This window comes from Durio zibethinus, chromosome 14 (assembly GCF_047325235.1).
Source record: "Durio zibethinus cultivar Kanyao isolate XHJ-2024 chromosome 14, ASM4732523v1, whole genome shotgun sequence".
Taxonomy (NCBI): Eukaryota; Viridiplantae; Streptophyta; class Magnoliopsida; order Malvales; family Malvaceae; genus Durio; species Durio zibethinus.
In genome coordinates this window covers 13,979,129-14,006,683 of record NC_143175.1, presented here as the reverse complement: position 1 = coordinate 14,006,683, position 27,555 = coordinate 13,979,129, and the positions used below count along the sequence as shown (strand labels likewise).

The 27,555-nt window shown below is 38.2% G+C and overlaps 3 protein-coding genes across 3 annotated transcripts; 1 reads left to right on the top strand and 2 right to left on the bottom strand.

Annotated features, from left to right (window-relative positions):
* Positions 1–679: 679 nt before the first annotated feature.
* On the bottom strand, positions 680–2,130 carry LOC111294811 (seed maturation protein). Its single transcript, XM_022888166.1, is given in 3 exon segments — positions 680–770; positions 1,986–2,055; positions 2,058–2,130. Coding segments are annotated over 3 exon segments (234 nt in total).
* Positions 2,131–2,945: 815 nt separating this feature from the next.
* Positions 2,946–5,954, top strand: LOC111294105 (clathrin light chain 2-like). The gene is made up of 3 exons (XM_022887281.2): positions 2,946–3,361; positions 4,027–4,180; positions 5,400–5,954. The coding sequence occupies exons 1-3, from the start codon at positions 3,069–3,071 to the stop codon at positions 5,742–5,744; spliced, it is 792 nt and encodes a 263-aa protein (XP_022743016.2). The 5' UTR covers positions 2,946–3,068; the 3' UTR covers positions 5,745–5,954.
* A 1,132-nt stretch (positions 5,955–7,086) lies between these two features.
* LOC111294104 (uncharacterized) lies at positions 7,087–27,555 on the bottom strand. Its single transcript, XM_022887280.2, has 5 exons — positions 27,139–27,555; positions 11,138–11,261; positions 9,407–9,521; positions 7,847–8,782; positions 7,087–7,586 (listed from the first exon to the last, which is right to left on the bottom strand). The coding sequence occupies exons 1-5, from the start codon at positions 27,332–27,334 to the stop codon at positions 7,329–7,331; spliced, it is 1,629 nt and encodes a 542-aa protein (XP_022743015.2). The 5' UTR covers positions 27,335–27,555; the 3' UTR covers positions 7,087–7,328.

The window sequence follows — 27,555 nt, the reverse complement described above, 5'->3', positions numbered from 1 at the left end:
GATTATAGTAGCTTATTCCTGTTGACTTTTCCGTGTCTTTCTTAGGTTGGGAGGGTGAGGCATGCACAATTCTTCCGCTGGTTTCGAGGCATTTTCCGCAATCACACCCTCATTTATGCCAGTAAATTAGAATGTTAGGCACGGGGTACCATACTTGATTCTATAATGGGCAATGCCCATTTGGTGATCAATTAAGTTAAGTTTTAGCAGATGGGAATGATTCCTTCTTATTCATCTATATTCTTAAAAGATATAATTCCATCTGGATTCAAAAATGGATTAACTAAAAGTTGGATCTTGTCTGCTGCTTTCATATGTCATATGTCATATGTTGTCTCTGTTTCTCGTTCAATCAAGTAGTTGCTGATTTGTTCAAGCTTGTAAGCCATAAGTCAAGTCAGAGTTTTCCGCCCTTTTATGTTTATTTTATAACTACACACACACATACATGCACAGATAAATCTAATACAAGTTTCTGGTATAGTCCCTACTATTCAGAAAGCACGCCTGGAGATATGATGCATGCATTTCATTCTTTCCCGTCTTTGTTAGGGATAACAAAACCAAGTTTGCTTCGTACACTTCATGAGAATTTAAGTAAGACACATAAATCTCATATGCAAGGAGAAATTAAATAAGAGATAAGACGACCAGCAGAGCAGTAGCTTGCAAGCCAAAGCTAGGCTGTGCCAGTAACGCCCAAATCATTTTTGTTATCATCTTTGGGAGAGCCAAAGATAGGGCCACCTTTGCCAGTGGGATCTTCCACCCAAAGATTTAAATAACATTCGGATAATAGTATAGCGGCCGCTATTTCACGGTTGCATCATCATCTACCACTGTTATCGAAGAAAAAACGAGGAAGAATTTGAATCTCATCTGTTGATGGCATATCAACCGCGAATTGTAGCGTATTATTGAATAGCGGTTTGCTATTGCTAGCGACTCCGTTTTCATTCAAAAAAATTTTTAAAAAAAATTTCATTTGACTTTGTTTAAAAACTTAAAATAAAAATAACAAAAAAAAAAAAACATAAATTTACAAATTCAGGAAAAAAAACTCACAAAATTTAAACTTCCAGAAATATCAATTCTCTCAAATTCAATTTCAATCAAAATAAAGTATATACAGTTTAAAGTAAACAATTAATTCAAAACTCAAATAACTTTTTTTTTTAATTTTTAATTTTGTCGTGATTTGTGTGTTTGGGATTGGATTAGACTATGGTGCATTACTAAGAGAGAACAGGAGTTGCTGGGACTTAAAATGAGAGACAAGAGATAGAGAGTAAAACTTGATTTTGACGAAGACGAACAGATAGTACACACTAAAAAAAAGAGAGTTGAGAGATGAGGATGAGGATGATGGTTTGGAAAAAAAATTATTGAATACAAGATGAGGGGATAAAAAGTTGTGTGAGTCTGTACAATTTAGTCAAGAGGTAGAGGAAGTAGACTTGAGGTTATTGTTGTTAAAGATTGCCTTCAATATGGAGGCTGTCAAGTTTGATTTACTGTAGGCACATACAAAGTAATTCTCTTGGCCTATAAATAGTAATACTCTTGCTTAATTTATGGATGTCTAATCACTTATTAGTTGATTTATACATAATATAGTTTAGTAACAATTTGATGAGTACGATAATTAAATAATTAAATATATCATTCGTTATGATTATTTATTTTTCACATGTTTATTTATCTTTTATTATTTTCTAATTATCATATGAATAATTTTTTAAATACGAATATTTTACTATAAATATTTTTTTTAAATAAATAAAATACATATATGATATAAATTACTTTAAAAATTATAAAATAAGAATTTTTATGATTAATAATTAAAATTATTATATTTTATAGCAAGTTTAGCAAAATTTAAAAAAGATTCAAGATTGTGATAACTGCAATGACCATGAAAGTCTCCATTATATTTGTGACGCGATCGAGAAAACGTGACTGCTACAATCCCTACTTCCACCTTTTCTTCTAGCTTATCAACCTGAATGGCACCCTCGTCTTCCTTGGAACGCAGGTCCGTTTTAGTCTTTTCTCTCCGCCTTCAACTGATTCATATATTGTTACCGTCTTCGACTCCTTTGGCAGTGCTCCTTGTGCCTCTGACATTGTTACTCTTTCCCTTGTTCTAATAGTTTAGAGCAGTATATAATTGACAAACATATCCACAAGCTGTCGATTTTTATAGTTGGAAGGGATTTTCTGAGTATAGACTTGAATTCTAGACACGAACACTTGTAGCAGAGAGGCGAAGTAGCTTTAAACCCACGGATGCCTGATAAGTCTGCCAAACAATGCTTCTACGTGGGAATCATGCAACATTGTTACTTGGCATTGACTGTGATGAACCATCAGGCTGACTAATATATACTTCTAGCCAGGCAAAACTTTACTGCTTTTCTTGCTAAAAGCAACTTCAAAACTATAGTTTTGATTTGCTTTTTGAATGAGTTTTACAATTAGAAAAGGAGAAGAGAAGTTGGGAGAACAACTTGTTCATATATTCATAACTACCACCTATATAATTTGGTTATATAATTGAATCCCACGCTAAATTTGAAGGGAAAAAAATCGAACTCTGTGGAGGAAAAGACCGACTTTTTTAACAATGTAGATTTTAAGTTGGAGCTAATTCATAAAATTTAAGAATCCTTTTTGCTAATTCTTCCGGATGAATCAAGTAGACAAGCATTCATTCATTAAAAGGAAAACAAAATTAAAATACAGGAGCTTGAAGTTTCTAACTTGTATCACCTGATCTCCCTTGAAATTAAAACAAATTACAGTTTATAATATCATTTATAATTTACAGAGTTTTTATGATCTCTAAATTATCCAATCAAACCCAAATAAAGGCCCAACAGTAAGCCCAATAAAACCCAAAAAAAACTGCTCAAAAACAGGACCCTTTAACCCAACAAGTTATCGCCTTTTTCATATTAACCTTCGTTGAAACACGGATTTCAGACATCCAACTTCCACAGTTATCTCCTGTTTTTTGCATCAAACCTTTGACATCTCCGTAAGACCTTGCCAGGAACAAAACAATGGCAATATTCCCCGACTCCTTCATTCAACGCGGCGATGACTCCGTCGAGTCAGTCCCACACCAGGAAGACAACGGCAGCGGCTACGCCGGATACGACCCGTCTCAGCAATTCGAATCTTTCGCAGCCGAGTTGGACCCGGCCAAGGACTCGAATGATGACGTGTTTGCATCGCAGCCGTACACGAATGGGGAAAGATTTGGCCAAGATTTCGGCGGGTCGGCATGCCCGATTTTGCCGCCGCCATCGGAGATGGAGCCCGAGGAAGGGTTTGCTCTCAGGGAATGGAGAAGGTTAAGATCCATTGAAAGTTTTGATTTTTTTAATTATTTCGTTCTTTTATCGTTTCTATTTTTGGTTACGGAAAATTTAAGGAAATTAAAAAGTTGAAATTACAGTTATGATTTTGGCAGTTAGGTAGTTTAAAAACATTAAAAGAAAGAGATTTAGTGAAAAAAATTTTATTTTTTGGAATTCTTTTAATTAGTTTGGTTAAGTTACAGTAGGGTTTTAAGTAGGAAAAAGTTTAGAATTTGGGGGGCAATTTCGTGAATTAGAAGGAAAGGTTTTAGGGTTTCGTTTCGGAATTTCTTTATTTTTAAAGATTGAATTATTTTTTGGAATTCTTTTAATTAGTTTGGTTAAGTTACAGTAGGGTTTTAAGTAGGAAAAAGTTTAGAATTTGGGGGGCAATTTCGTGAATTAGAAGGAAAGGTTTTAGGGTTTCGTTTCGGAATTTCTTTATTTTTAAAGATTGAATTAGGACGATATTTGGAACTTATAATTTCTATATTTTTTAAAAATATTCTCCTTGTTTTAATATAATTCATTTTCATAATTTTGATTTAATTTTTTGAGTAATGTTTCAATTTTCTTAATGAAAATGTGTAAAATTTTGCAAATTTTATCTGTTTAAGTGGTATTCATATTGGACATCATTACTGTTGTAATTGCTTAGGGAAAATGTGATTCGGTTGGAGGGGAAAGAGAAGAGGGAGAAGGAGGTGTTGAGCCAAATAATAGAAGAAGCTGATCAATACAAAGTTGAGTTTTATAGAAAGAGGGAGGTTACCTGTGAAAATAACAAGGCTAATAACAGGGAAAGGGAGAAGGTATTTTTCACTTGAAGCCGTATGCTAATGCTTTTATTGCTTTTAAGAATTTTGTTACTTATCTGAAGCAAAATAATAAATAAAAATGAATGTTGTTTTCCTTATTCCAATTTCTAATTGTACATGAACCTATAGGTGCCAAACATTGTATGCTTTCTTTAGTCAGTATTAAACTGCATATATTGATTTATTAGGCATTTCTTCTTCTATGTTCAAACTTTGAGCCGGTAACATGCATTGTGAGGGAGACATTCTTAAGTGGTATGATCTCAATTGTCTTATGGAAAGAAGTTTGGCTGGTAATTGATAAGCAAATAGCAATGCATTGTCAAAACTCAAATGTGTTTTTGAAATTTGCTAGTCATTGTTTTGTAGTTGGTTGGATTAAACTTGCATATCTTGAAGGCATTTGAAAATTAAGTTTCTCTGAACTACCATTTCCAAGGCATTATGAAACTTGTTCCCCAAGTTAAAGTAGAGTTAAACTATAATGCTCTCACATAGCAGTTGAACATTAAGCCATGGTCTTTACTTATCCCTCCAAACATCTTTAATTTCCTAACGTGTGTTTTCTGAAATATGATTTTTTGTTGCAGGAAAGTGTGTACTGTTTCTTTCTAGATAAAAATTTCATCTTATAGAGATTCCATATGATGTTTTTTGTTAATCTGCCCAATAACATGAAACACCAAGGGTGAGAGGAAAAAAGTGATGGCACTACCTAACCCTTAGATGCAGTTGATGATAGTCAGAACAAGGAAACATGCTATGTTTCTATCTATCTCAACATGCACATATATTATGTTGAATTTTCACTATACTATTTGTGAGCTGAGCAGCATCACAGATATTAAATATTTGTTCACCCAGGGTTGGTCCCACTCTATCTAACTGGCCTATCAATTAAGGGGGTATTGTTACTTGTAGATGTGGAGTAAGTAATTGAAACTACAATGTGCTTGGCCCATTAAATGACATCCTTAATTCTGGAAGTTGATTAGCGGGGTAACTTGCTACTCATTTTGTTAAACTGGTACTGTCACCTGCTAAACACAGGTTTTTTTTTTTTTTTTTTTGTGAAAATATGAGGACTGGGTTTGTTGGTTTAGATTATAACATTCTTATAATTTACTTAAGGTTTGTTCTTTTCCTCTTCAGATACAGGGCAATGTGCCAATGCCATTATAATTTACATATCTTCTTGTGTTCTATGTGTCAGATAGTTGTAGCTAACCAAGAGAAGTTCCATTCTGAGGCTGATAAGCATTACTGGAAAGCAATCGCAGAGCTCATTCCAAATGAAGTGCCAGCTATAGAGAAAAGAGGAAAAAAAGATAAGGAGAAGAAGCTTTCCATTGTTGTTGTCCAAGGTCCTAAGCCTGGGAAACCAGCAGACCTTTCAAGGATGAGACAGATACTCTTGAAACTAAACCATAATACACCTCCCCACCTGAATCATTCTCCACCTGCCCATGCAAAGGATCAAGATGCAAAAAGCAGTAATAGTCCTGTAACGGCTGGTCCTCCTGTCACAAGCACCCCAGAGGCAGTAGTTGCTGCTTAATAGTTTCATTTGGACATTAGTCATCTTCTGTAATCAGAACTATCTAAGAGTATCTTGTTGGTATTATGATGTTTAGCCGTTGGTCATCACCAGTAGGGTTTATTTGTTTGTATGATGTTACAAATTAGAGTTTCTCTATGCATGAAACTGTGTCTTTCAGACGGGATGCATACCGAGTTATAGAATTCCATTTCGAGTTCCGGTTTTTCCTCTTTCTTTTATACCTTTGAGGATAAGCCCGAGCCTCAATGTAAAGTTTGCGTGATGCTGCTTTCCCACTACGTAGGAATGATCTCATCTCAGGACTTGTAAATCCAGGAGCAGCTCTTACCAAGGGAACTGTAACAATCAGCCCAACGGTTCTTTTCATGCTTTCCAGACGAAAAAAAAAAGGGTCAGAAGTCCAAATCATTGAAATGGTCGTTGTCCTGGATTTTCTGGTAGGGCATATCCATCACTGGACTTGTTGCAAATCTTCCAGAATTTGAAGGTCCCGGTCAGTCTACTTTTAATTTGTTTCTCTTTTGGAATGAAAGGACCAAACACTTCTGTTGCAGATTTCTGCTGAAGAATTCTTGATATTATGCAGAGTTATGACCCACAGGTTTGCTGAATGCCCTTGTTCAAAGATTATTACTATTCTTTTTGCATTCCCTAAAATGGAAAACTGCAAACTCATTTGATGGGTGGTTAGATGTGGTCCAGCTTTTATACTCTGCCATACTTAGAAATATTCTCTTACATGAAGGGCCAACCATTTTTATCTTCGCTTGGGAAATTGGATACTTTTGTCTGTTAGTCACTTTCCAGACCAAATGGAATGCCACTTCCTGAATAGTCTTGCAGGGCAATAATACAGCTTCACAAGCCCTTGAATTATCTTGCGAATTGGGGAATCTGAAAGAGCCTGCTTACATGCTAAAAGTTGTCAATCAGCTTTCAAGCTTTTTATGATATAAGACAACATTTCAAACACCATGATGAAGTATCATTAAGGACTTGGTTCTTTGATTATGATTACAATACTTAAATCCGAGCCAGAAGCCATTTCTAAAATACTGTTTTTAATACTATTCATATAAAAATATTTCCAAAAATAAAATTTTATATGCATTTATTAAATGCTTCAAATCAATGCGTGACAATACACCTTCAAAAAATCTTTACCATATTATACATTATAATAAAAAGACGAGGATGAAACTGGCCGAGAGTGGCGGGGTATTTGCATCTTTTATGAGCTTCAGTTTTATCTAGAAAAGACCTTCATTCCAAATTGGGACAAGTTGGGAGGGAGATAGCTAATTTTCCAATTGGCAAGCTTTCACCATTTCAAAGCTAGTTCACATCAACTCACCGCGTAGGATTTGGAGAACAAAAATGCTTCGGATCTACCTTGTTTCCCTAATAATACATCGATCATGAATTACACAACAGTAAACAAATCTAATTAGCTTTACATTGATCTTAGAATAATGATTCTGACGTGGTTCCTCCTGGAAATTGGTTCTCTTCCAAATGTCAAAGATAGTAGATTTAAAACAATAATGAATGGCCATATCTCATATTTGTACACCCTTACCATCATCTGGCATGAACACTGGCAGGGGAGTTATTACCTCTCTCACTGCCAATATCATCTTCCATTTCACTCCCATCTAAACAAATGCCATTATTGTTGACACTAAGCTCTGAACTAGCATTACTGCTTGTAGCAAGAGGGGAATCCGAGACACTAATAGTTCTGCTTTGTGTAAGACCTGATCTTACACTGTACATAGATGATGCTGGAATATTCATCATCAATGGCCGTAAATTACCAGGAATGCTTCGCCTTATATCCTGCTCAAGATATATTGAAATCAGAGAAAGAATTAGTTTTTTCCCCTCAACCTTCAATTTCATAATGTATTAGCCCATAAAAGTTGAGACTGACATGAATAAACGAAGGATAAGCATGTCATCCACCTACAAATATGACTACTAACTAGAGGATTTGGGATACCTTGACAACAACATATTTAGATTGTTCTCTCACGTCATGAATTCTACTTCAAGCAATATAAAAGATAATTGCACAGAAAATTTTAGGAGATGCTTACCATATGCCTTATAGCCATATCCAATGATTTCTTTGAAAGTGTTCTTCCAAAGCCTGAACTATTTGGTGATGCAGACTTCCCAGACAAGTTACCATGAGGAGAATATTTATCATCTTGCTTGGGTGGTACCAGTTTCCGCATGTTTATCACCCTCTCAACCATTTTATTTCCAATTACAACAGGGCTCAAGTTGTCACTAACTTTGGAATACCCACGACTTACTGCAGGAACAGAGCTCCCACTGACATGGAGCATAGCATCATTAGGGCAACGTCCTCTTGAAGGAGAGCATGATTGTCGTCTTGGTCTACCACTAGGACCTGGTTCAACAGAAGAAGATCGAGAACTTGGCGCTCCAGGCCTACCTCTTGTGGCTGAAAGTGGTCTATCAGGTAATGTTGTTCTTAAATTTGGTGGAGCATCAAGCGAGAAACCAGGCATCTCAGAAGGTTTCCATGGTCTAGATTCTACCATTGGAGAGGCACCACGTGATGGTACAGAATTTCTGGATGCTGCAGGAGTTGGCTTTGTAACTGAAGGAGATGATTTAATTGGAGGAGCAGATATATTAGGAGCACTTGATGGAGCTGATGGTCGACGAGTTGGTGTGGCTGCTCTTGATACAGGTTTGGATGAAGGTATAGAAGGCCTTGCAGTTGGTGTTGAATACCTAGCTGTGGACCTTGTCGGTGTGGAAGATCTTGCAGAAACTGTGGGTTTAGTTGCAGAAGATGCAGTCCTGGCTGCAGAAACTGTGGGCTTAGTTGTGGACGCTACAGTCAATGTAGGGCGTCCGGTGGGTGTTGAAGGTCTTGAACCTGGACCCCCTGATGACGAGGGCCTGAGAATCCCTATAGAATTCAACCCAGGGGGCAAAGCCAGTTGCTTCGGTGTTAAGTGGCCCCTGGCAGCAGAGTCTGGCTGGGGATTTGCTAGCTATAATGCAATGAACAAAAATTGATTGCCAATAAGTTCATAAACCCAATCATCAGAACAACTTGAGTCTAAAAACATAATAAAACCATGGAATAACCCTTTTGGAATTTTAAAATTAAAAGTACCTTTGAAAATACAGATCATCCATAATATTTTAACAGGTACACAGATTTTAAAACTTCAAAATGTTTCCTAAATTTGGGCATTAAAGAGTTATTCCAGCTAAGGTGCGAAATAGTACTAATTAATTTTAATGGCAAGTCACAAACAAACATAGAGAAAGTTAGATTTATGAGTTCCAAGATAACAGTCAGTCATCCATCTTGGTTCCTAGTTTAAAAAAAAAAAAGGGTCTTTCGGGTAGATAAAACAATTAAGAGCCTTTCAATTTTTCTGATCCAAAGGAGCAGTGGGAAATAATCAAATTCACTGCAAAATGGCCAATACAGGGCTAATCTTTGCTCAAAACAAGGTCTGTAAGGGAATCAGATTCGCATTCGCATTTAATAAATGTGGGACGGGATAACTTTCTATTTCCAATAATTACTATATCATGTACTTAAATAACCCAAAATTTTCAAAAGGTGTGTAATCCATATTATAGCATTAAGAAAATTTTCATACTCTAGATTTAAGGGCAGTCAGCTGAGCCTTAGGAGTGCCAATCTGACTCATTACAGTCTTTTGTGACTCCATCTCCAAGGAAGGAAAAAGAGGAGTACCAGGAGGTGTTAAAAGCCTGAAATGGAAAAGAATATCTGTTAATACTGTCATATTAAAAGAAAGTATTTTCACTTAATCACATTCATGTGGGAAAAAGAAAGGATTAGTGCAAAACTGAAGCAAGTGTAAGACCTTAACACATCTTTCAATAGATGACGGGAATTCATCCAAAAACTTTTACAATATAAAAGTTTTGGAATCAAAACCCATACTTCAAAATCCTTTAGCATTCTTAACGTCAAGGATATGCCTATCTTAAGATTCACAACATGAAGTCATGGATCGTATTGTGAAGCTAAGAATCTGACCATGAGACCAGAAAAACATGTAGAGAACAAAAGTTCACTTTTTCAAAGTTTCAATAAATTAAGAATTTCTTCTAAACTTATTACAAATTTAACTTCCCTAACAGACCATCATTATAGCAGATGTCAAGAGTTTCAGTCCTCGAAGCAAAATGAGTAAAAGCTCACTGAAGTTGATCAAATTTTGGTTAGACCTTGATTCACACGAGCCACCAAGTATCAGTTCTTCCCGTCCTCACTGCAGGCTTCAGCCCCACCAAAACAAGAAGTTTCCCGTCCAGTCCTTTTCTTGGGACCATTTCTCTATTTATATCAAAGCATCGAAAGCTAATTACAAAATAATCTACGAAATTGTTAACTAAACCTTTGGCATTGATGTTGAGCATTTGCTTTGTTTTGGAAGTATGGAACATAACATTTTGAGGCAAATAGCCTAGATTTGTCTACGAAGTAGCATCTACAATCTACAATCCTTCTAACTTCTCTTGGAGAAAAGAAGAAAAAGCAACAAGTAAAAGGAATATAATAGAATTCATAAAACATGTCATCTGAACATGATCAAATTGGAGTGTGAGAAATGAAAGGAATCAAGTTTTTAACAATGAAACATAATTCAACTCAATTAAAAGAGCTAGGAAGTGCAGTTCCAGTTCCCAGTACAAGACTGCAATTAATTCATTATACATCCAAAGAAACCATAACAAGTCATCATCAATAATCTTCAATGCAGCCAAAACCAAAAGCAGCCACCAAAGTTTAGAAAATATAAATGCTCTAATTGCAGCTAGTGACCCCAGGGCACATGTTAAAAACGCTCATCACAACCATCAAATTATTAACTTTAATCAATCACACATGTCATCAATAATTATCATCCCTCTTTCTTGTTCTTTTCCTCTCTCTTCCTATTGCCTATTAATCCTTCGGCCAAATTTAAGTAAATTAACTGAAACCTACCATTAAATCATAAAAAAATACACCCATACACAAAACTATGCTAAGCATGAATATGATTCATAAAATTAAGACTTTGTTTGGTTGTTCCTATTGCTTTTGCCTTTTTGGTAATTACTCTTTATAGTTCTTACAAGAAGCTACAATAAACCAACATTATGATTAATTAAAAATAAAGAAATGACTAAATTTTAAAGCCAATCTAACATAATTATTCCCTTATCAAAAAAAAAAAAAAATACATTTTTAATTCTTCAAAAAAAAAATTTCACTTCTAAATTGAAAGGCGCTTTTTTGCATTTTGCTTTTCAAACAATACCTACGTTAATAAATTTAAATTTAAATTTAAAGAAGAAATAAACAAACAAACTACCAGTCATAGTCATTTCTATCACTATCAGAATTAAGGAAATCATCAGCAGCAGCACCCGTCTTTCTCGCCGGAGTAGTTGTCGAAGCAGAAAGATTCAATATTGGTGAAGTTCCAGGTTTAGATCCTACGATTTCCAAAAATTACCAAATTATCACTGTAGACACCCAATCAGGTCCGGGCCCGGATCAATTGGGCCTGATCCGGATCAATTGGGCCTGACCCAGATCATTTGGGCCTGGCCCAAATGGGCAAGGCCCAATTGAATTTTTACCCGTATTTTTTATTTTTTATTTTTATTTTTTTTTTCTCTCTCTTGTGTATTTTATTATTTATTATTATGTATTAATATATGTATATATATATATATATATTTTTTTCATTAGAATAGATTTATATGTATATAGTTATATATTTATTATTATTATATTATTATTCTTATCTTTTTTTTTTAATTATCTGTTCTGATTTTTTCTGATTTTCAGATATTATTTGAAAATTTTTTATCTTTTGATTTATCTTTCCAATTATCTAGATTTTTTTTTTTTTTAATTTTTTTTTAATTTTTATTTTGGAGGGCTAGGATTCAAAGTTGAAGACTCCCACTCTGAAGGGGAATTCAATCAGAAGAGTCCAATTGGATTCAAAGACTGAATTCCCGTCCAAAGAGGAATTGGGATTGATCAGAAACTCCTGATCAATCCCTATAAAAGGGACCCCCCTGGAACAATCAAGACACAGAGAGAAAACAGAAGCAAAAGCTACTGATTGAGAGAATAGGGGTGTTTAGAGAGCTAAGGAAAAGTTTAGGAGTGTTCTGGCAGTGAGAAAAATTTTTTAGAAAAATTTGGCGAAAAAATTTTCTGGAAATTTCTGGGAAATTTCCAAATTTCGGCGAAAATTCCGGCGACTTTTGAATTTTTCGGCGACAATTCCGGCGAACTTTGAAGTTTCCGGCGACAGACCCAGTTTCCGGCGGAGAATCCCAGAAACCGACGACCATCCGGCCAATTTCCGGCGAAATTCCCAGATTCCGACGAATTTTCCAGAATCCGGCACCGGCGTTCTTCAAATTCTAGAGAAAAGGCAGAGAAGAAGGGAAGAAGAGAGAGAGAGGGGAGGAACGGTCTGCTGAAAAACGGAGGAAGGTGCCTTTTATACCCTCCCAAAACGACGTCGTTTTGGCTTTAAGTTAATAAGAGGATCCGCGCGTTTTGCCGAACCCGACCCGACCCGAAGCGTCGACCCGCTTTCTGACCCGCGCGTTTCAGCCCCTCCGAGCCGAGCCGAGCCGAGCCGAGCCGCACCAAGCCGAGCCGCGATCCGAGCCGCTCCAGGTTTTTTTTTTTTTTTTTTTTTTTTTTTTGAATTTTTTTTTATTTGACTTTGATTTTGATCTTGATTTTTTTTTTCTTTATTCTTTAATTAATCCGACGACGGAGCCTCTACAAGTAAAAACAGTAGTTTTTCTTGCATACTCCTGAGGTGAGGGAATTTTCTCAATTTTCTGCTAAAAGTATTAGAGTCAATTGAGAATAATTTCCGATAATTAATTACTTGGCTGATTTTGATTTTTTTTTCTTTAATTAATCCGACGACGGAGCCTCTGCAAGTGAAACAGTAGTTTTTCTTGCATACTCCTGAGGTGAGGGAATTTTCTCAATTTTCTGCTAAAAGTATTAGAGTCAATTGAGAATAATTTTCGATAATTAATTAATTGGTTGATCTTGATTTTTCTTTAATTAATCCGACGACGGAGCCTCTGCAAGTGAAACAGTAGTTTTTCTTGCATACTCCTGAGGTGAGGGAATTTTCTCAATTTTCTGCTAAAAGTATTAGAGTCAATTGAGAATAATTTTCGATAATTAATTAATTGGTTGATCTTGATTTTTCTTTAAATAATCCGACGACAGAGCCTCTGCAAGTGAAACAGTAGTTTTTCTTGCATACTCTTGAGGTGAGGGAATTTTCTCAATTTTCTGCTAAAAGTATTAGAGTCAATTGAGAATAATTTTCAACAACTAACTACTTGGTAAAATTTTAAGGCTTTTGGATAACACAAATTCAAGCTGGTACCATCTTTTGATGGGCGTTGTGAGGGTGCTATAACCTTCCTCACACGTAACCGAACTCCCGAACTCTGTTCTGGTTAAGCAGACCCGAACCTATTCTTTTAGGGACCCTTAAGCTTAGGTGTTCCCTAAAAGGGCAGATTCCTTAGGTGGCCAATCACACCTGGATAAAAAAAGATTGGTGGCGACTCCCTAAAGTCAATGTCTAGCGATAGATCCCCGGATCTAGACGTTACGACAGCTTGGCGACTCCACTGGGGACTTTGAGAGTCAGGCCAGCAAGTAATTTGTGTTATCCAAAAGCCGAATAAAATTGAACCCTTCTGTATATATGTATTATTATTCATTCATGTCTGTTAATTATGTCATTCATATGCATGTGCATAACATGAGCTCTACACCCGAGCTCCGTCCCTTTAGGAGGGAGTAAAGTACCTATTGCTTTCGTGAGGTCTAATGCCTCCGCAGTGGCTAGCGAAATACTCCCACTCAAATTGAACCTTTTCCGCTTGTAGCCTGTAATGGGTGAGGATTAGGGTGCCTTACTAGTCTGTGATGGACAAGGATGTAAGGAACAATTTGAGGACCTTTAGACTTTGACCCTAAAACCGCATATAGTGAACTTTAAGAGTGCCTAACCCATAGATAGAGCCATCACCCTTCCCTGTTAGAATTGACCAAAAGCATAGGATTCATCCTTTTTACTTTGTGTGATGTTTAAATTTATTTAGTTATTTATTCTTTTTCTGGGTATACTAACCTTTTTTTTTTTTCTTTTGCATTGGCTCATGTGCACATCATAAAGTTGCATAAAGAACATTTGCCTGAAAAACGGTCTTCAACAAATTTTTTTTCATGGACACCAATGAACGCCTAGTTTGTTCTTCATCAGTATTAGCACCCTGTGGGACACCTAATGAGGTAAGGGCCTTGTCAGAAAAGACCCAACTGAAGATGGGAGATTGCTTGCCAATTGGGTATGAGTCTACTCTGTCTCAAGAAACATCTATCCTCCTCAAACAGAACAATTTAGAAGATTTGGTTGACATCTGGAAGAAGATGAGTCCGTCAAGACAAGAGCAGTTTTGTCAGAAACATGGGCATATAGCACACCTTCTAGCAGTGGCTGTTGATGATCAACTAATTAGAGCTGCAACACAATTCTGGGATCCTACATACAGGTGTTTCATCTTTAATGAAGTTGATATGACTCCCACCATAGAAGAATATTCGGTCTTGTTGGGTTTGTATCTCAAGACTCCTGACAAGATATATGTCAAAAAGCATAAGTCAGGATTTCGTAAAAGTCTGGCTCAACTCATGGGGATAAACAAGGAAGTTGTGGATTCTCATACAAAGAAGAAACAGGAACAGGTCTGCCTACCTTGGAAGTTCTTTCATGAGTTTCTGATGCAACATGCCAATGAAGAACGGGGGTTGGACATATTTGCCTTGGCTATATACGGACTGGTAATCTTTCCAAAGGTTTTGGGACATATTGAGATAGAGGTAGTTGATTTCTTCGAGAGTGTGATCAATGGCTGTAATCCCTCAACGGTGATATTAGCAGAGACTATCAGATCCTTGAGTTATTGTCGTCGGAATGGAGGGCGCTTCATAGGATGCATACAGTTATTGTATGTGTGGATGAAAAGCCATTTCGAACATGGAAATGGTGCTTTCTCGAAGATTTATATCCGTAATCGCTTTCCGATCAAGGAATTCTGCGAAAGTGGTTGGTCAAAGGGGAGGTCTAAACAAGAATGGATAACTTTCTTACAAAAATTGGAAAGTGCCAGGGTGAGATGGTTAGCCCCATGGATGAATCGTGAGCCTATGTTATACCAATGTGGGGATAGTACAGAGGTTCCACTTCTGGGTTTATGGGGAGTGACGAATTATGCACCGCTCCTAGTAAGGAGGCAATTGGGGGGAGAACAGTTCATTCCTGTGACTTATGGGCTTCATCAGTTAGATTTCTCTTACAGTGAGCCTAAAGCATTTCAGAGGATGAATGAGATGATCAAAGCATGGAAAAATCCCCAAAGAGTGAGTCCTGGACCATTCACTGAAAAAGTCACCCCAGGTTACTTGGTTTGGAGAGCAAAGAGAAGACAAGAAATGGTATTCACTTATGAAATCTCTCAACCACCAACAAAAGAAAGACTTGAAGAGACACCATCAGAGTTAGAACTGACAACAAAAGAATTTGAGTCTGAAAAGAGCCAGTTAAAGCAAGAGATTCAGAAACTTCAAGAAGAAAAAGCCCAGTGGAAAGGTAGAGCCGAAAAATATGAAGTTGAAGTTCACAAGATTGCTAGAGAACGTGATACAGCTACTGAAGATCTAGCAAAGTTACACCAGGAGCATAAGAGGCTATGTGTGAGGGAAAGAGCCAAAGGGATAACCATTACCAAGCTGACTGAGGAAAATACAAGATTGAAGCAAGAGTATACCGAATTGGAAGAAGAAAGTACCGAAGCACAGGCAGAACTTAACATGCTGAACAGTTATTTGAGCGGGCTAAGTCAAAGGTTGGAAGAACAAGGAGATCGCATCGCTGCACTGGTCAGAGAACATAGAGAATTATCATACCAAGTCTGGTGTGGTAAAAGAGAGAACCTAGGAAGGCAAAAATACATTGAGCACTTAACAACCCAGATCCATAAAGGGGTATGTAAGGCAAAAGAGATGGTGGAAGAGGCAGAAGCATTAAGACAAGTGGTGGCCCCAGTAGGAGAACATGGACAGCGTCTGTTGAACTTCATAGAAGAAGCCAAAGCCCAGTATGAACAGATCAAACAATTTTATGGCTATAATTCTAGAGGGATAAACTCAATGTAGATCAAAGTTTTTTGGAATAAATGAAATTTTTTTAGTTGAATACCGTTTTAAGGCAAATGTTCCCTGCATACATGCATTTTTCATTCATTGCATTCTCATTCATTACACTTTAACCATGTGATAATCATGCAAAGTTACTAATTCTGAGGTATGGTACTCAAGGTTCCAAGGATAGCTCCATCTAGCGAAAACCCTGCCCATCGTTTCAACACAAGATCCAGAGCAAGGCAAATGGAGCAGGAAAATTCTCATAGATTCGAAAAGCTAGAAAAAGCTCAGGAGAAGATTGAAAGTGAGCTAAGCAAGATTCTGGAGGCTCTAAATAACATGAACAAAGGAAAAGGAGTTGAAGGAAGTACAAGCCAGCAAGAAGTGGCTGACCCTTTGTACCCTCCAGGTTTTGGCCCGCCTCAAGCTCCGTCTGCCCAAGAGGTCCCACCACAACATTTCGCATATCCAACATATCCTGGAATGCCATCAACTTTCAACCCAGGGCAGTATAACAGTTATATAAATCCTGTCTTCACTGAAAAGGCAGTAGAACCAATTCCTGATCTAGATGATTTAAAAGAGAAGGAGAAGGAAAAGATGAGAGTCGAAGCTGAGGAGAGTTCCAAGATTAGCATGCTAGAGCAAAGGCTAAGGGCCGTGGAAGGATTTAGCTTCTATGGGTCAGTTGATGCTGCGGGGCTCTGCCTAGTTCCTGATGTGGTTATCCCCCATAAGTTCAAGGTACCAAAATTTGAAAAATATGATGGTACAAAGTGCCCCAAAACCCATATCACCATGTATTGCAGGAAGATGGCAGCTCATGCACAGGATGAGAAACTCTTGATGCATGTTTTTCAAGACAGTCTTACTGGTTCTGCGGCCAGATGGTATGTTCAACTGGACAGGACTCGCATTCGCTCTTGGAGCGATATGGCGCATGACTTTATCAGTCAATACCGACATATCATCGATTTGGCTCCAGATCGTTTGTCTTTACAGAATCTGGAGAAAAAGACAAACGAATCTTTTAAAGAGTATGCCCAGAGGTGGAGAGATATTGCTTCTCAGGTACAGCCTCCTCTGACCGAGAAAGAAACTACAGTGCTATTTGTTAGCACTTTAAAACCTCCCTATTATGAAAAGATGATAGGGAATGCAACAAAGAATTTTACCGATATGGTAATTTCAGGAGAAATCATTGAAAGTGCCATCAAGAATGGCAAGCTAGAAGGGAATGAAGCATCTAGCAAAAGAATCCCAAAGAAAAAAGAAACTGAAGCTCAGGCTGTGAGCTTTGATAGACAGCAACTTAGGGGTTATTCGCCCTACCCCCCACCAGAATATCTGCCCTATCACCCCACTGTAAATAACACTTCTTTTCACCCATACCAACCACCATACCCCCAAACCTATCAAACCTCTCATAGACCCCAAAACACCATGTACAGTTCTAACATTCAACCCACCCCAAAACCACAAATTCGCCCAACTAACCCTGCTGGTGGCTCGCGGGAGCAACGAACCACTCGCGAAAGACCTATTTTTGACCCTATTCCCATGACCTATACGGAATTATACAAGGAGCTCTACAATAATCATTTGATTGCTCCAAGTAAATTGGAACCCCTCAAGCCACCTTACCCTAAGTGGTATGATCCCACTGCCCACTGTGACTACCATTATGGGATTGCTGGTCACTCCACCGAAAATTGCACTACCCTGAAATATAAAGTGCAACGATTGATTAAGGATGGGATGATTTGCTTTGATACTGGAGGGATGACTGCACCAAATGTTAGTGGCAATCCTTTGCCAAATCATAATGTGAATGCTATAGGTGAAGAGCATGAGCGCCATGTGAAGAAAGAAGTGGTAGATATTAAGACACCTCTCGATCAGTTGTTTGATGTCTTACGAAAGGCAGACATGATGCAACTGGTAAGTCCACACAGCTATCATGGAGCATATATAGCTGGTACTAGTTGTAAGTATCATAGTGGGGCAAGAGGTCACTCCATTGAGACCTGTAAACAATTTCACCGAGAGGTGCAAAAACTCCTGAATTCACATCAGATAGAGGTCTACGAAGAAAAAGAAAGCTTGAAGAATGCTGAGGTGTGCATGAATGATAGGCCTGAAAAGCTGTTTCCCAAACCAGTGACAATTCGGTGTGGAAACAAACCAAAATCAGTCATAGACAAGCTCCTCCCTAGGCAGGTAACTTTTAAAGTCCCAACTCCTTTCCCATACAAAGATGATAAAGCTGTACCCTGGAGATATGGATGTGACGCTGTAGTGCAGGGGCAAAAAGAAGAGGTCTCCAAAGCCGATGCTTCTAACATTACTGGTGTAGGAGGCATTACTCGAAGTGGGAGATGTTACACCCCAGAAATGCTAGAGAAGGCTAGAAGAGAGAAGGCTAAAGAAGGAGAAAGACGAAATAATCCAGAGATAGAGCCTGAAGAAGATCAGCCAAAGCCAGTATCAGAAAAGGAGGTTTGTGAATTCCTGAAGCTGATAAAACATAGTGAGTATTCAGTTGTGGAACAGTTGAACAAAATGCCAGCTCGAATCTCATTATTATCACTGCTGCTGAACTCAGAGCCACACCGAAATGCCTTGCTGAAAGTGTTGAATCAGACATACGTGGCACATAACGTGTCTGTTGAATATGTGAACCACTTAGCTGGAAATCTAGTTATGCCAAATCACATTTCATTCAGTGATGATGAGATTTCTTTGGAGGGAAAGAGAAGTGCCAAGGCTCTGCATATCACAGTCAAGTGCAAGAGCCATATCATAGCCAAAGTCCTTGTCGATAATGGTTCTGCCATCAATGTCATGCCTATGTCAACTTTGGCAAGATTACCCATTGATTACTCTCATATGAAGGACAGTCAAATGATTGTGAGAGCCTTTGATGGAACCAGAAAAGAAGTCCTGGGGGATATTGAGATGCCCTTACAAATTGGGCCGTGCACCTTCAATATAAAATTTCAAGTGATGGATATCTCTCCATCCTACAGTTGTCTGTTAGGAAGGCCATGGATTCATATGGCAGGAGCTGTACCCTCTACTTTGCATCAGAAGATCAAATTCAATGTGAAAGGTCAATTAGTAGTGGTAGTTGGGGAGGAAGACATGCTAGTGACCCAACCATTGAACACTCCATATGTAGAGGCTGCCGAAGAAGCATTGGAGTGCTCCTATCGATCTTTTGAATTGGTCAATACTGTAGGTGAAGGATTTCAAAGTCAGCCTTTTTCAAAGATAGTGGTGAGCCAAGTCATCAACAAAGGCTGGTGTCCAGGACTTGGGCTAGGCAAAAATTTGCAGGGAATTAAAGAACCTCCGACAATAGCGGACAATAGCGACAGGGCAGGCTTAGGATACGAGATGGCAGAGTGGGAAGTCAAAAGAAGGCCATCAAGAAAGACAGCAAGACTGATGTTTATCCCACAATTGTACGAAACCTTCAGACCTGGAGGATTTATGAACCCAGATGCAAAGAAAAGTGTGGAAGAGGACTTTGCCCAGTTAGCCATTAATGCTGTTGAAGATGAAGTGGGGCTCAACAAAGAAGAATGGGTTCGCCTTTGTCCACAAGACTATGAGCTGAACAATTGGAGTGCCATTGAAATGCCTCTGACTTTTGATTTTGATTCAATGTAATTGTAACATCTCAATAGCTTTTGCCCAAGGCTATGGGGTGATCCTTTTTGTTTGGGCCATTCATCATTTATTATTTTTAATAAAAAATAGGGAGGATGCATTTACATTCATTTCTTCTCATGCCTTCATTATTTTCACCTTTCAAACACATCTTGCCAACATATCCCATTTCATTCAATTTCAGGTCTTTAAATGAACAAGAAGATAATCATGATAACCATCAAGAGGTTAACTTTGAGAATTCAATTAATACTGATGAACTTGACAATGAAGAGAATTCTGAAGAATATGTTATGTCTCCGGACCTAATGAGGATGATTGAACAAGAGAATAAGCCAATTGAGCCTTATCAGGAGGTAGTGGACTTAGTGAATCTGGGAGATGAAGAAAATAAGAAAGAGGTTAGAATGGGCACTTCACTTCCATCTGGAGATAGGCGACGGTTGGCAGACCTACTTCGAGAATTTATAGATATATTCGCTTGGTCTTACCAGGATATGCCAGGACTGAGCACAGAGATAGTGGAGCACAGATTGCCCCTAAAGTCAGAATGTAAGCCCGTTCAGCAGAAACTGAGACGGATGAAGCCCGAAATGCTGCTAAAGATTAAAGAGGAGGTGAAGAAACAATTTGATGCAGGTTTTCTGCAAGTGGCCAAGTATCCAGAATGGGTAGCCAATATAGTCCCAGTTCCTAAGAAAGATGGAAAAGTACGAATGTGTGTAGACTATCGGGATTTGAATAAGGCTAGCCCAAAGGATAACTTTCCTTTGCCTCATATTGACACACTGGTAGATAACACAGCTAAGCATTCAATTTTCTCCTTTACGGATGGTTTCTCAGGGTATAATCAGATAAAGATGGCTGCAGATGATATGGAAAAGACTACTTTTGTGACCATGTGGGGAACTTTCTGCTACAAAGTCATGCCTTTTGGGTTAAAGAATGCTGGGGCAACATATCAAAGGGCCATGGTAACACTCTTCCATGATATGATGCACAAAGAAATCGAAGTGTATGTAGATGATATGATTGCAAAGTCTTGTGGGGATGAAGATCATGTCACCAGCCTCAGAAAGTTATTTGAGAGGTTGAGAAAATTTCAGTTAAAATTAAACCCAGCCAAGTGCACATTTGGGGTAAGGTCAGGGAAGTTGCTAGGTTTCGTGGTCAGTGAAAGAGGAATTGAAGTTGATCCCGATAAGATACAGGCCATCCAAAATTTGTCACCTCCCAGCACGCCAAGAGAAGTTCGAGGTTTTCTGGGGAGATTGAACTACATCTCTCGGTTTATCTCTCAGCTTACTTACAAATGTGATCCCATATTTAAGCTTCTCCGTAAGAATAATCCTGGGAAATGGAACGAAGAATGTCAAGAGGCATTTGATAAAATTAAGCAGTATTTATCGAACCCTCCAATATTGGTGCCACCTGTTCCAGGAAGACCTTTAATTCTGTACCTAACTGTAAATGAAAATTCAATGGGATGTGTGCTGGGGCAGCAAGATGAAGCTAGCCGAAAGGAGAGAGCTACTTACTATCTGAGTAAAAAGTTCACGGAATATGAATCCAAGTATTCTTCATTGGAGAAAATGTGTTGTGCATTAGCGTGGACTGCCCAAAGACTCAGACAGTATATGCTTTATCACACTACGTGGCTCATAGCAAAATTGGATCCAATTAAGTATATCTTCGAGAAGCCTTCTTTGTCAGGAAGAATCGCTAGATGGCAAGTAATGCTCTCAGAATATGACATTATATATGTGAGCCAAAAAGCAATAAAAGGAGGCGCTATAGCAGAATTTCTTGCAGATCGTGCTACTGAAGAGTATGAGCCGATGAAGCTGGAATTCCCTGACGAAGACTTAATGACTATTTCCCGACTGGAGGAAAGGGAGCATATGGAAAGATGTTGGAGAATGTACTTTGATGGAGCTGCTAACGCCTGGGGGCATGGAATTGGGGCAATTCTGATTTCTCCAGAAGAACAATACTATCCTGTAACAGCAAGGTTAAATTTTAATTGCACAAATAACATCGCTGAGTATGAGGCATGTGTCATGGGCCTGCAAGCTGCTATAGAAAGAAGAGTGAAAGTACTGAAAGTGTTCAGAGACTTAGCTCTAGTTATATACCAGTTGAAACGAGAATGGGAGACGAGAGATTCAAAACTCGTTCCGTATCATAAGTATATTCTAGAGCTGACAAAACAATTTGAAGATGTCCAGTTCGATCACTTACCCCGGAAAGAGAATGTGATTGCTGATGCATTGGCTACTCTGGCCGCGATGATTCGAATTAATCATAATACGGACATTCAGCCCATCAAGTTAGATGTTAAGGATATACCAGCGTATTGTTCTAATGTAGAGGGGGAAAGAGATGGAAAACCCTGGTATTATGACATCTTACAGTATGTCAAGGATCAGCAGTATCCAGTTCATGCAACAGAAAATGATAAAAGGGTCATCCGAAGATTGACTATGAGCTTTTTCCTGGATGGGGATGTCCTGTACAAAAGAAGTAAAGATCAAGTATTATTGAGGTGTGTAGATGAGACTGAAGCGAAGAAAATCATTAAAGAGGTGCATGAGGGAATATGTGGGGCACATGCTAGTGGACATATGATGGCAAGACAGATCATGAGAGCGGGATATTACTGGTTGACGATGGAGAATGATTGCATCGACTATGCTCGTAAATGTCATAAATGCCAGATATATGCTGATAAGATCCTTGCTCCACCATCTGCTTTACATGTTATGGCACCACCATGGCCATTTTCAATGTGGGGCATGGATGTCATTGGTCCAATCACTCCAAAAGCTTCTAACCGGCACAGATTCATTTTTGTGATGATAGATTACTTCACAAAATGGGTGGAAGCAGCATCATATGCAAATGTGACACGCTCCGTGGTTTGCAAGTTCATAAAGAAAGAGATCATTTGTAGATATGGACTTCCGGAGAGAATTATTTCAGACAATGCCAAGAATCTAAATAGTAAGATGATGCAAGAAATATGTGCTCAATACAAGATCAAGCATCATAACTCGGCACCTTATCGTCCGAAAATGAATGGGGCAGTTGAGGCAGCCAATAAGAACATAAAGAGGATTCTGGAGAAGATGACCGAGACTTACAAAGATTGGCATGAGAAGTTGCCATTTGCCTTGCTTGCATATCGAACGTCAGTTCGCACCTCTACTGGGGCAACCCCATTTTCTTTGGTTTATGGGATGGAAGCTGTACTACCAGTGGAAGTAGAGATCCCCTCTTTGAGAGTCTTAAAAGAAGTTGAGTTGGAAGAGGCTGAATGGATTCGAGAACGTTATGAGCAGTTAAATTTCATAGAAGAAAAGAGATTGACTGCGTTGTGCCATGGTCAGCTATATCAAAGAAGAATGATGAGGGCTCATGATAAGAAGATTCGGCCCCGTTGCTTTCGAGAAGGAGAGTTGGTTTTGAAAAGAATTCTCCCAATCCAGCACGATGGTAGAGGAAAATGGACTCCGAATTGGGAAGGGCCGTATGTGGTAAAACGGGCTTTTTCGGGTAGAGCATTGATACTGACTGAGATGGATGGAAATGATTTACCCCATCCTGTAAATTCTGATGCTGTGAAGAAATACTATGCTTGAAAAAAAAATAAAAAAATAAAAATGAGAAAAAATGAAAAAAATGGAAAAAATGAAAAAATGAAAAATGATGAAAAAATGAAAAAATGGAAAAAAGAAAAAGTGAATGAAAAAGGAGGACTCAAGGCGAAAACCCAAAAAGGGCGGTTTGAGTCATAGGGGGTTTGTCTAAGTTGAAAACCTGAAAAGGCAGCTTAGATAAGGAGGATACAGCATCGAATTTAAAAGTCTGCTGATATGGGGGCCAACAAGTTCGGAAGAGTTCCAAGTTGTTAAATACATCAGAGGGTTGAGTTTTCAGAAAAGACTTTGAGATGTGTTATCATGATTATCTGATTGTTCATTTTGGGCTTTGTCCCCATACCTATCCTTGTATTTCTTTCTTAATCAAAGTTTGCCAACATTTTGCTAATAAGAGACATTCTATTCCATTCTTTGTGTCTTTTTTTCTTATGACTGTTTCTCAACATTCAGATTCTTTTCTTCTTAATACCCCACCATTGAAGAAATGTGCAAATGCATTCTTACTTTTTGAATTTGAAATAATGATTGATGAATGAATAACAACAGGAAAGATTTTTACATTACATTGAATGAGTCAAGAGTGAAAAAGGCAGAATCGACATGTTCAGTTCCTAATTAGGAAATTGAATCTAGGAAGAGATTTCTTACAAGAAGAATGTGAGTGAAAGAGACAATTGAGAGCTACACTGGTTCGATCTTAGAAGAGCAGGGCAATTGGATCCTTGATGAATCCAAGGGCTTGACACCCAAGAAAGAAAAAAGAGCTTGAGAAACTTGAGTACCATACATTGAACAGGAATTAATTGACCAACATTTGCATAGCATGCATTGAAATTCATATGCATTTGCATAGCATACACTACTTTCAGGAAAGTATAGTGTACAAATTCAAGAAGCAGGGGTGTTCCAACATCCCACATGAAAAAGACAGATATAAAAAGACTTTGCAAGTTTGAGAAGAAACTTGTCAGGTAAGTTCCTAATCCTCGAAATAGGATGTCTCTTGGTATCAGGGTTGATTTATAAGACCTTTGGGCATAATCTCCTGAAATCCCTTCAAACACAACTTTCAACTCCTTCGGACATGATTATCTAGGAGTATTTACTTTCCAAAGTTCGTTGCCTCTGTTGAGAGGAGCAATTTACTTTTCAAAGTCGTGGTACCTCTGTTTAGAGGAGCAATTTATTTTTCCAAAGTCGTGGTACCTCTGTTGAGAGGAGCAATTTACTTTTCAAAGTCGTGGTACCTCTGTTTAGAGGAGCAATTTATTTTTCCAAAGTCGTGGTACCTCTGTTGAGAGGAGCAATTTACTTTCCAAAGTTCGTTGCCTCTGTTTAGAGGAGCAATTTATCTTTCCAAAGTCGTGGTGCCTCTATTTAGAGGAGCAATTTATTTTTCAAAGTCGTAGAGCCTCTGTCAAGAGGAGCTAAAAAAAAAAAAAAAAAAAAAAAAAAAAAAAAAGTCGAGTCGGGTCTTGACTGGGTGTCTACGTCTTTGCGCAATTTCTGTTTCACAGAAAATACGCAAAGAGGGGCAGCTGTAGACATCCAATCAGGTCCGGGCCCGGATCAATTGGGCCTGACCCAGATCAATTGGGCCTGACCCAGATCATTTGGGCCTGGCCCAAATGGGCAAGGCCCAATTGAATTTTTACCCGTATTTTTTATTTTTTATTTTTATTTTTATTTTTTTTCTCTCTCTTGTGTATTTTATTATTTATTATTATGTATTAATATATGTATATATATATATATTTTTTTTTTTTCATTAGAATAGATTTATATGTATATAGTTATATATTTATTATTATTATATTATTATTCTTATCTTTTTTTTTTAATTATCTGTTCTGATTTTTTCTAATTTTCAGATATTATTTGAAAATTTTTTATCTTTTGATTTATCTTTCCAATTATCTAGATTTTTTTTTTTTTTAATTTTATTTTAATTTTTATTTTGGAGGGCTAGGATTCAAAGTTGAAGACTCCCACTCTGAAGGGGAATTCAATCAGAAGAGTCCAATTGGATTCAAAGACTGAATTCCCGTCCAAAGAGGAATTGGGATTGATCAGAACTCCTGATCAATCCCTATAAAAGGGACCCCCCTGGAACAGTCAAGACACAGAGAGAAAACAGAAGCAAAAGCTACTGATTGAGAGAATAGGGGTGTTTAGAGAGCTAAGGAAAAGTTTAGGAGTGTTCTGGCAGTGAGAAAAATTTTTTAGAAAAATTTGGCGAAAAAATTTTCTGGAAATTTCTGGGAAATTTCCAAATTTCGGCGAAAATTCCGGCGACTTTTGAATTTTTCGGTGACAATTCCGGCGAACTTTGAAGTTTCCGGCGACAGACCCAGTTTCCGGCGGAGAATCCCAGAAACCGACGACCATCCGGCCAATTTCCGGCGAAATTCCCAGATTCCGGCGAATTTTCCAGAATCCGGCACCGGCGTTCTTCAAATTCTAGAGAGAAGGCAGAGAAGAAGGGAAGAAGAGAGAGAGAGGGGAGGAACGGTCTGCTGAAAAACGGAGGAAGGTGCCTTTTATACCCTCCCAAAACGACGTCGTTTTGGCTTTAAGTTAATAAGAGGATCCGCGCGTTTTGCCGAACCCGACCCGACCCGAAGCATCGACCCGCTTTCTGACCCGCGCGTTTCAGCCCCTCCGAGCCGAGCCGCACCAAGCCGAGCCGCGATCCGAGCCGCTCCAGGTTTTTTTTTTTTTTTTTTTTTTTTGAATTTTTTGAATTTTTTTTTTATTTGACTTTGATTTTGATCTTGATTTTTTTTTTCTTTATTCTTTAATTAATCCGACGACGGAGCCTCTACAAGTAAAAACAGTAGTTTTTCTTGCATACTCCTGAGGTGAGGGAATTTTCTCAATTTTCTGCTAAAAGTATTAGAGTCAATTGAGAATAATTTCCGATAATTAATTACTTGGCTGATTTTGATTTTTTTTTCTTTAATTAATCCGACGACGGAGCCTCTGCAAGTGAAACAGTAGTTTTTCTTGCATACTCCTGAGGTGAGGGAATTTTCTCAATTTTCTGCTAAAAGTATTAGAGTCAATTGAGAATAATTTTCGATAATTAATTAATTGGTTGATCTTGATTTTTCTTTAATTAATCCGACGACGGAGCCTCTGCAAGTGAAACAGTAGTTTTTCTTGCATACTCCTGAGGTGAGGGAATTTTCTCAATTTTCTGCTAAAAGTATTAGAGTCAATTGAGAATAATTTTCGATAATTAATTAATTGGTTGATCTTGATTTTTCTTTAAATAATCCGACGACAGAGCCTCTGCAAGTGAAATAGTAGTTTTTCTTGCATACTCTTGAGGTGAGGGAATTTTCTCAATTTTCTGCTAAAAGTATTAGAGTCAATTGAGAATAATTTTCAACAACTAACTACTTGGTAAAATTTTAAGGCTTTTGGATAACACAAATTCAAGCTGGTACCATCTTTTGATGGGCGTTGTGAGGGTGCTATAACCTTCCTCACACGTAACCGAACTCCCGAACTCTGTTCTGGTTAAGCAGACCCGAACCTATTCTTTGAGGGACCCTTAAGCTTAGGTGTTCCCTAAAAGGGCAGATTCCTTAGGTGGCCAATCACACCTGGATAAAAAAAGATTGGTGGCGACTCCCTAAAGTCAATGTCTAGCGATAGATCCCCGGATCTAGACGTTACGACAACCGCAACAAATAAAAAGTCGAAAATGAATCACGAAAACAACACCTAAGAAATTAAGAAATGTTTAATACTTTACCTAAAGCAGCATCAAAGTCTTCGGAGGAGTGATTAAGAAGAAGATTACTCTGTTCTTTCTCACGTTTTCGCATCTCGAGAAACAATGCGAGCTCTTCTTCTTTCTCTTTCATCATCCAAGCTCTTAATTGTTGACGTTGTTTCAACGCCGCCGTTTGCATTGCCGTTTCTTGCTGAGCCCCAAAGCTCCGGTTCATCTTCAGCTCCTCAAAATTATCCTCACAGATCAAAGAACTCTAAACGCAGTGTTTGAAAGAGTTACGTTGAGCTTCGGAGCTGGAAATGCGAAACGTCATTGGAGGGAGAAGGAGGGAAGAGGAAAATGACGACGGTGGGGCGTAGCGAGAATGTAAATGAGGGGAAGGAGGGAGGGGTGAAATAGGAAGAGAATGGAAAATCTTGAATGACGCGACAACTG

Excerpts from the sequence above, each read along its gene's own strand:
- LOC111294105 (XM_022887281.2), top strand. The coding sequence starts at position 3,069 with ATGGCAATATTCCCCGACTCCTTCATTCAACGCGGCGATGACTCCGTC. Across the intron at positions 3,362-4,026 it reads GCTCTCAGGGAATGGAGAAG|GGAAAATGTGATTCGGTTGG; the intron begins GTTAAGATCCAT and ends GTAATTGCTTAG. Across the intron at positions 4,181-5,399 it reads ATAACAGGGAAAGGGAGAAG|ATAGTTGTAGCTAACCAAGA; the intron begins GTATTTTTCACT and ends TCTATGTGTCAG.
- LOC111294104 (XM_022887280.2), bottom strand. The coding sequence starts at position 27,334 with ATGAACCGGAGCTTTGGGGCTCAGCAAGAAACGGCAATGCAAACGGCG. Across the intron at positions 9,522-11,137 it reads GATAGAAATGACTATGACTG|GCTTTTAACACCTCCTGGTA; the intron begins GTAGTTTGTTTG and ends TTTCCATTTCAG. Across the intron at positions 8,783-9,406 it reads TGACTGCCCTTAAATCTAGA|CTAGCAAATCCCCAGCCAGA; the intron begins GTATGAAAATTT and ends ATTGCATTATAG.